Source organism: Dipodomys ordii, unplaced genomic scaffold (genome assembly GCF_000151885.1).
Source record: "Dipodomys ordii isolate 6190 unplaced genomic scaffold, Dord_2.0 Scaffold3, whole genome shotgun sequence".
NCBI classification, from domain to species: Eukaryota; Metazoa; Chordata; class Mammalia; order Rodentia; family Heteromyidae; genus Dipodomys; species Dipodomys ordii.
Window position 1 is genome coordinate 32497606 of NW_012267219.1, and position 9546 is coordinate 32507151.

Consider the following 9546-nt stretch of genomic DNA (forward strand, 5'->3'; position numbering starts at 1 on the left):
ACTTCTCCCAAGCACTCGGTGTAGGGGCAGCTATGTAAGTCATGCCAAACAAGCAAAGCACCATCAAGTGTTGCAATGTGGTTTAGAATTCTCAAGTATCCTAAAGAAAGCAGTTACAACTATTTCATGTTCTACTTAGATATGTTTAAGCAACTTTTTAAAAAGTTAACTGCGAGATGGTAGGCATGTTAATTTGCTTTACTACACTAATCATCCCATTATGTGTTTGTATACAAAAACATCACACTGTATGCCTTAAGTATATATATACTTTTTAAAGAAAAAAATGCCAATTTTAAAATAGACAGCATTTACTTTCATTCTATTGGAAATATAACTTAAATCCTTTTCCAAAAGCTTTTCTTAAACACTCTCATACTTTTAGTTCATAAACATGATTGCTGAGATTCTCTCATGTCTTCAACATTAATCTCTAGAAAATAGAATTCAAATTTTACTAATGACTCATTATAGAAGATTTTGTGTGTATGTATATATACACACATATATATCATATAGAGCTTTAATCAAAACTAGCTTTATAAATTCAGAGTGTGCAAATACCCATGTAAAATAATACAATGGTATGAATTGTTTTATGTGTGTGAAAAAAAATTCTCCAAACCCTTCTTCGTAAAGAGGAAAGATAAAGAAATATAAATAGTATTAATTATAATTTTTATAGTAACAAATGCTGTCAAATTTAGCAGTTAAATTACTCTTCTAACAATAAATGTTTAAAGGAATGTACAAGTAATGCTTTTTAAGTCACTTGGTATATACTCTAATATTTGTGCTTTTTTATTTTTACATTTGTACCATCTTTTTGTTGAAAATTATAGCTTCTACAAACAGAGTTTACCACATCATTTTAAAAGTGGGTTTTTTTCACATTTTTAAGTAAATTTGTAAGTCCAGAAAGGTGAAGATATTTTAGAGTTCTTAAACTCAGTAATTATATAATTACTGATTAGAAATTTTACAGTAATTAAATAATTATAGATTTAAGTACATAATTTTAATAACATTTAAATGTAAGCCTCTTTATTTTACATTAGCCCTAAGAGCATCTGAGTCTGTAATAACAGTAAATTATTAACACACAGAAATAAATTCAACAATCTGCATGAACACAGAGGTTTTCATTGTCTTTTTAAAAATGTATGAGATATTAAAATTAGGAAATGGTATCTTCTTTTCACTAGGCATGTAATTATTTTACAGTATGTGCTGATTTCTAGTTTACACCAGTTGAGAAGAAGGTTAAATCCCAAACATAAAACAGGAGAGATGGTAATGCTCATTTATAATAACTTTCTAAAAATGGCTTTGGAACAGTCACAACGTCATCACATTCCATTTCATTTTATTTTCAAGAAAAGGAAAGTCTTCCACTAATTGATAACATCTGAATTGTAAACATAACTTTCCTACTCCATAGCTGTGACCTGAGTTCTGATGGCCCTTGCTGCTATTCAGCTGTCATCTTCTTTAGATGATGAAGAAGTGCATCTTTTTCCAAGTGAGCCTCTGCAAGAGCCATTTTAGCTTTAGCCAGTTCTTGTTTAAGTGATTCATTCTCTTCCATGAGCTGAAATAATACATTTGGAAAACAGAAGGAACGTCATCATTTCCAGGAAATATAGTTTATTCATGGGTATGACATTTGGGATTTAAAAAAAAAAATCACTGTTGGAAAGAGCCCACTTAAGCTAAAAACTGCTTTGAGAAGCTATTGGGAAACACTTATCATGCAATTTAAAACATCCTAAGTTTTTATCCAGCAATTTAAAACTCTAACTCTTCATTTCCAATTTAATAAAGGGTCCTTGGATTTCTCTGTGGCCTTAGACATTGCAGACCCTTTCTCCTTCCAAGTGTCTTCTTTTTCACTTTGTGTGTTTGTTTTTAATTGGCGATACTAGGGTTTCAACTGAGGCCTTTGCACTTGTTATAGAAGTGCTATACTGTTGTGCGATGAATCCAGTCCTATTTTACAACACCTATTTTGAAATAAGATCTTTTGTGCTGTCCAGGGCCATGCCTGGACCACAATTTTCCTATTTATCATGCTTTCCACTTAGCTGGGGCAACAGAGGTATACTAACACTCCCAGCTTTTTTCTGTGTGAGTCTCTTGAACATTTTCCCCTGGCTCTCCTGGAATAGAAAGCCCTCCAATCTCTTAACTCCTGCACAAGCCGGGCACTGGTGGCTCACGCCTGTAATCCTAGCTACTCAGGAGGCTGAGATCTGAGGATCACGGTTCAAAGCCAGCCCGGGCAGGAGAGACCGTGAGACTCCTATCTCCAATAAAACCACCAGAAAACCGGAAGTGGCGCTGTAGCTCAAGTGGTAGAGCGCTCGCCTTGAGCTGAAGAGCTGAAGGACAGCGCCCAGGCCCAGAGTTCAAGCCCCACGACCGACAAAAAAAAAAAAAAAAAAACTCCTGCACAGCTATGATGTTAGGCAAGTGTTACCACATCCAGCTATTGGTTGAGAAGACGTTTTATATACTATTTGCCTGGACAGGCTTAGAGCTGTCATCTTACCAATCTCAGCTTCCCATGTAGCTTAGAGTTATAGATGTGAGCCACCATGCCTAGATCCATTTCCAGCTTTTATGCTATACATAGTTCTTTCATGTTTATCCCTCTTGACTTATGCCACTTTTCATCTTTTCCTAAACTTTTTTCTTTTCTGTGTGTGTGCGTGTGTGTGTATTGTGTGCACACACATGCATGTGCATGCATACACCTGCCAGTTCTGCTAGTTCTTGGGCTTAAACTCAGGACATGGGCACTACTCCTGAGCTTTTTTGCTCAAGGTTATCACTCTACCACTTGAGCTCCACAGCTCCACTTCCAGCTTTTTGGTGGAGATAAGCGCCTCACAGACTTCCTGCCTGGACTGGTTCTTAACCTAGATGCTCAGATCCTCAGCCTCCTGAGTAGCTAGGATTACAGATGTGAAATCCGGGTGCCATAGGTCCTTTTTTTTTTATTTCTTAAGAATGCTTACATTGTCATTCTATTAGATTTAATGGTTGGTTGTTTTCTCTTATCATTTAAGTCATTCTCTTGGGTATCTCCTCTATAGATAGACTGAGCTAGCATTGAACTTTCTCTTGAGTTCCAGACTCACATTCTGAACATAATCCATAATAGCTCTGTCCTCCTTTTTTAAGACTTAGTTCAAGCATTTTGTCTCCTTAGAGGAATTTGCTAACCCATGTAAGTATGAGGATATGATAAAGCCACGGTCTTCCTATATATACAGAGATGCATTAAATCATAGCTTCTAATTTCAAAGAGTTCCCAAATTAAGTGGGGGTAATTCCAATCAGAGGTGTAGCCCCTGAGACAAAATGTCCTAACCAGTGATTGCAAACTCTTTCCTGATAGACTGAATTTTTCAATACAAGGACTGTATAGGGTTTGATCAAGAATCTACAGGAGTACATAAATCCTCATTTAGCAGGTTCTGCTAACATTTTTTTATAGTAACAGGAAATAAATAATGTGAATGTTAACCAATGTTAAGAGAGTTCAGAAATGATCATATATCCTCAGCTGTCAAATTAGGAGGATGTCAGCCACTACAATAGCTGAGGATATATTATCATTTGTATGAAGCAAATGTAGCCATATGAAAAGCTTGCTGAATACATAAAAATATACTTGAATAAGCTTTTAAAAGGCCCAAGAATAAAAATAACATATTATTGTAAGATTGTACAAGGAATTAGTGTTTTCTTTATCTTAACACTAAAACCATACTTTCTAGCACAGTACTGTGCATAACAGGCATTCAATATATTTTATTTAAGTAAACAAATGTTGTTTTAACTATTAATATATTACTGTTATTTGATTACTCTACATTAGGCTTCCCATTACCTGTTCCTTAGTAAAGTGAAATGAGCACTCAGGAACATCTGGGCTTGTCTGAGTGGCTTGAGTGACACTGGGCTGTTTCTTCAGCTCATACGTATCACCAGTCATCAGCACTGAATCACTTTTGAAATCTTCTTTCAAATCATTTTCGGTGTTAAACATATGAGAATCTGATCAAGCAAATAAAAGACTCAAGTAACATTTCCAAATATCTGACATCTTTAAATTGTTGTAAAAAAAAACTATTTTAAAAATGATATCCTCATTAATGAGTACAGCATGAAAGAAAAACAGCGGGAAGGGCTGGGAAGGTGGCTCAGTGGTACAGCGCTTGCCTTGCATGACTGAGGCCCTGGGTTCGATTCCTCAGCACCACATAAGCAGAAAAATAAAAAGCCAGAAGTGGTGCTATGGCTCAAGTGGTAGAGCACTAGCCTTGAGCTGAAGAGCTGAGGGACAGCGCCCAGGCCCAGAGTTCATGCCCATGACTGACAAAAAAAGAAAAAAGAAAATAGCGGGGAAAAAAAATCAGTAAAATCAAAAGTTCATTCTTTGAAAAGATCAGGACAACTGACAAATCTTTAGTTAAGATTAACCATGAAAAAAAAAGAAATTACTTAAATTAATCAAATGAATTAAATACCTAGCAACATACTATAAGAAACTAATATACAGAGCCGGGAGGCCAACGGCTGAGATCTTAGGATCACGGTTCAAAGCTAGCCTGGGCAGGAAAGTCAGTGAGACTCTATCTTTCCAATAAACCACTCAGAAAACGGAAGTGGTGCTGTGGCTCAAGTGGCAGAGTGCTAGCCTTGAGCTGAAGAGCCCAGGCCCAGAGATCAAGCCCCATGACTGTCGACAAAAAAAAAAAAAAAAAAAAAAAAAACTAATACACAGAAAAGTACTGTATTATATGAAAAATTCATATAAGATAATAAAGAATGCCTCATTAAAAAGAAGTAGAATTAGCCAGGTGCCGGTGGCTCACACCTGTAATCCTAGCTACTAAGGAGGCTGAGATCTGAGGATCACAGTTCAAAGCCAGCCCAGGCAGGAAAGACCCTGAGACTCTTATCTCCAACAAACAACTAGAAAACCAGAAATGTCACAGTGGCTCAAGTGGTAGAGTGCTCACCTTGCGCTGAAGAGCTAAGGGACTGAGTCCAGGCCCAGAGTTCAAGCCCCACAAATGACAAAAAAGAAAAGTAGCATGAAGGAGGGGTAGAGGTCAGTGATAGAATGCTTGCTTAGCATGAGTTAGGCACTAAGGAGGGAGAGAAGAAAGAATCAGAGAAAAGGAGGGAGGGGAAGAAGAAAAGCAAATGGGAAAAAGGGAAGGAGGAAGGAAGAAAGCGGGGCAGAAATAACTTTGGAAAGATGGAACATAATTTAGAAGCAATTCTAAAGAAGAACAAGAAGGTGCCAGGCATCGGTGGCTCACGCCCGTAATCCTAGCTACTCAGGAGGCTGAGATCTGAGGATCATGGTTCAAAGCCAGCCTGGGCAGGAAACTCCATGAGACTCTTATCTCCAATAAACCACTAGAAAACCGGAAGTGGTGCTGGGGCTCAAGCGGTAGAGCGCTTGCGTTGAGCTGAAGAGCCCAGGGAAAACAACCAGGCCCAGAGTTCAAGCCCATAACTGACCAAAAACAAAACAACAACAAAAAAAAAACAAAGAAAAACAAGAAGGTGATTAAAAAACAAAACAAAACTATAAATTCTATTACAAGAAAAAGACCAGATTGGGTGCATACATAAAATAATAATGGAGCCGGGCGCTGGTGGCTCAGGTTGTAATCCTAGCTACTCAGGAGGCTGAGATATGAGGATCATGGTTGAAAGCCAGCCCTAGCAGGAAAGTCCGAGAGACTCTTATCTCCAATAAACCACTAGAAAACCGGGAAGTGGTTCAAGCAGTAGAGAGCTCACCTTGAGCTGAAGAGCACAGGGACAGGGCCCAAGCCCAGAGTTCAAGCCCCATGACCACCACCACCACCACCAACAACAACAAAAGAATAATGGGCTGGGTGCAGGTGGCTCATACCTGTAATCCTACCTACTCAGGAGGATGAGATCTGAGGAATGCAGTTCAAAGCCAGCCTGGACAGAAATTAACTATTCAAAAACCAGAAATGGCTCTGTGGCTTAAGTGGAAGAGCACTAGCCTTGAGCACAAAGAGGCTCAGGGACAGTGCTCAGACCCTGAGTTCAATACCCACAAATGATTAAAAAAAAAAATAGTGGGACCAGGCATCAGTGGCTCTTACTTATAATCCTAGCTACTCAGGAGGCTGAGAATTCTGAATCAAAATTCAAAGCCAGCCAGGCAGATAAATACTCTTAGCTCTAGTTAACTAGCAAAAAGCCAGAAATGGAGGCATGGCTCCAGTGATAGAAAACAAGTTGTAAGTGAAAAAGCTGAATAAGAATTCGAGGCCTGGAGTTCAAGCACAGACACAGACACACACACACACACACACACACACACACACACACACACACGAAGAGAAAGAGGGAGATGGAGAGAGAGAAACAATTGAGAAATAAAGCTAAGAATTCAAGTAAGAAGCAGATTTAAGATCAAGAACCATATAAAACCATAAAAACCTCTCATTTTCATTCAAGACAGATTTGCAAAACAAGTATTAAGACAACTATAGATGAGTAATTTTCAGGTTCTATGTATTGATGGTATTTTATTGTAATGCACTTAAAGTATTCCTCAATCATCTACTACTGCAAATATACACACATAAAATAAACAATGACTGGGGAAGAAAACCATCAGAAACAATCTGCAGGTAAGTAATTTAACTTCAAAATCAGAGGTGATCATTTGTATTACTTTTCATACATACCTCTGATATGAAAAGAGCCATCATCATTTCTCTCTACCACAAGATGATCAATATGTACAGTTACAGGAGTTGGTTCAAGGGATGTTGTACTACTCCGAGGACTGTCATCCTAGAGGTAGGAGAAATATTTGTATGTTCTTAGTAAAGTAGGTGAAAAAATTAGAAAAATCAATGTAAATACGAACTGCTTCTATCAATCCTATTTTAAAAGAGTTACAAACATGTCTGTACAAGCTTTGGTTGATACATAGCATCAAAACATAAAATTATCTATTAACTTACTTTCAAATTTATTTTTGTGTTAGAAACTTGTATCTTCATTGGCATTACTGTTGCAATAGTTTCATCTTCCAAAAAATGTTGAATATTCGTAAGAGAAGATGTAAGGAATTCAGTGCTGAAGTTTTCTATATGGCATTGCAAAAATCCATTTTTTTCTGCTAGCAAAGAGTGCATGACAGCACCAGGCCCACTTTCAAACCTCAGAGCAATCTCAGGAGAGGATTTGGAGTGAATCGTAGATTTCTGATCAGAACCTTAGGAAATGATCATTAAAAAAAAGCATAGCTTTATAAAGCTAATAAAATATAACTAAAATTATTAAGAAACTACAGTAAAAATGAAGTTAATTTGTATATTAAAGCAATAATAAAATCATTTTAATATTTACCCACAATTTAGCTGATGTTCTATAATATGTATAAAACACACCATGCATATAAGACTACATTGCTACCTTTTTTGTGGTAACTTTCTACTAAAGAATGTTAAGCTTTCTTTTTTGGGTAACAGAAAAAAAAAACAAATCATGATGTAAATCTTAGACAATACACATCAGATATTTAAATATGTGTTATGTGACTGACACATATCGGATATATAGAGTGTGTTTACGTGAGTACTATCTATACATCTGTAGTACAATAGACAACTATGATGAAGAAAGTCACAATATTTAAAATGAAGCAATAAAAACTTAAGGTTTGGTACCATCCTATTAAACTGGGTCTTTAAATAATAGAAAGTAAATACAGAATTTATCACTTAAAAATATTTATATCAGGGTAAAGAAAAAAAAATAAAAAAAATATTTACATCAGAAGACAAATCTAGCCATAATCTGTGTGGTGCAGACCTATAACCCTAACACCCAGAAGGCTGAGGCAGGAGAATCACCAGTTCAAGGCCAGGTTGGGATAGAGTGAGAAAAAGAAAATCTGAGACAGTTGAAATTGTAAGGTATTAGCACTGACTATATAAGCCACACATGTAAACACTTAAAAATAAGTTAGAAACGGGCTGGGAATGTGCCTTAGTGGTAGAGGGCTTGCCTAGTATGCATGAAGCCCTGGTTTTGATTCCTCAGTACCACATAAACAAACAACAACAACAAAAAAAGCCAGAAATGGCACTGTGGCTCAAGTGGTAGAGGGCTAGCCTTGACCAAAAGAAGCTCAGTGCCCAGGCCCTTAATTCAAGCCCCAGAACTTGGGGGGAAAAAGTTAGAAACAGATGAAACAATGTAATAGGATGGGTGCTCTGAGAGGGGTAGGGAAAGGGACCATAAAGGGGCTCGGGAGGAGGGAGGTAAGGGGAAACATACATAAAAATGGTTTGAATGTAGAACCTAGAACTCTATCACCTGAAGTATGCCTCCAGTCCATCTTACTTTTTTTTTTTTTGGGTCAGTTATGGGGCTTGAACTCCGGGCTTGGGCGCTGTCTCTGCGCAAGCGCTCTACCACTTGAGCTACAGCGGCCACTTCCGGTTTTCTAGTGGTTTATTGGAGATAAGAGCTTCATGGACTTTCCTGCCCGGGCTGGCTTTGAACCGTGATCTTCCGATCTCAGCCTCCTGAACAGCTAGGATTATAGGCGTGAGCCACCACCCAGCTTCCATTTTACTTTTTAGTTACTGTTCTGATTAGGGACTTGCTTTTTATCTGGAGCTGGTCTCCAAATGTAATTGTTCTCATTCCTCCCACACAGCTGGGATCAGAGATGTGCCCCACCATGCCAACTACCAACTTCTCCAGGTTGGGTTCAAACCACAATCTTCCTAATCTCCTTTTCCCAACTAGATGAGATGAAGGTATGAGCCACTATACCCAGCCTAGAATAAGGTAAACGTGAGCTATAGATAAGAGGTAGGCACCTGAAAATAATCTGAGTACACTCTGAAAAGTATTGGAGTTAGGTAAAGAATGGGGTCCAGGTTTTGAAATATTAAATCATATGAAATATGAATCCTTTACAAATATAAATTTATATGAATTTAACTTCTTCCATTTTGCAAATTATTAAGATTTTTAGTTAATAACATAAAATCTTGAATTTTGATGGCTCATGCCTATAATCCTAGCTACTCAGGAGGCTGAGATCTGAGGATTGTTGTTCGAAGCCAACCTGGGCAGGAAAACTCATGAGACTCTCATCTCTAATTAACTACCAGAAAACCAAAGTGGAGCTGTGGCTCGAAGTAGCAGAATACTAGTCTTGAGCACTAAAGCTCAGAGACAGTGCCTAGGACCTGAGTTCAAGCCCCACTAGCAAAAAGAAAAAGAAAAAACACAACTTGAATTTTAGTAGGTATGTGGTAAATGCAAGATAAATTTACCTATGGTGTTGGCTTATAAACAAATGCAATTTCCAATTTGTGATGTAACAACATACTTATCTGACACAAGACTACATTGATTTCTATATATTATGTGCCAAATATATGTGTGTGTGTGTCTATATATATATATATATATATATATATATATATATATATTTATTTATTTATT

The 9546-nt window shown here is 37.4% G+C and overlaps 1 protein-coding gene across 1 annotated transcript; it reads right to left on the reverse strand.

The window, feature by feature from the left end:
- Positions 1–661: 661 nt before the first annotated feature.
- Positions 662–7310, reverse strand: LOC105989665 (UHRF1-binding protein 1-like). Its single transcript, XM_013021827.1, has 4 exons — positions 7041–7310; positions 6759–6867; positions 3899–4065; positions 662–1591 (listed from the first exon to the last, which is right to left on the reverse strand). The coding sequence occupies exons 1-4, from the start codon at positions 7212–7214 to the stop codon at positions 1472–1474; spliced, it is 570 nt and encodes a 189-aa protein (XP_012877281.1). The 5' UTR covers positions 7215–7310; the 3' UTR covers positions 662–1471.
- Between the last annotated feature and the right edge of the window lie 2236 nt (positions 7311–9546).

What these genes read in the sequence shown, in the direction of transcription:
- LOC105989665 (XM_013021827.1), bottom strand. Translation starts at nt 7,214, where the DNA reads ATGCACTCTTTGCTAGCAGAAAAAAATGGATTTTTGCAATGCCATATA. An exon ending in ACACAAAAATAAATTTGAAA is followed by an intron (nt 6,868 to 7,040) that starts GTAAGTTAATAG and finishes TCCTACCTCTAG; the next exon opens with GATGACAGTCCTCGGAGTAG. An exon ending in TGGCTCTTTTCATATCAGAG is followed by an intron (nt 4,066 to 6,758) that starts GTATGTATGAAA and finishes TTGCTTGATCAG; the next exon opens with ATTCTCATATGTTTAACACC.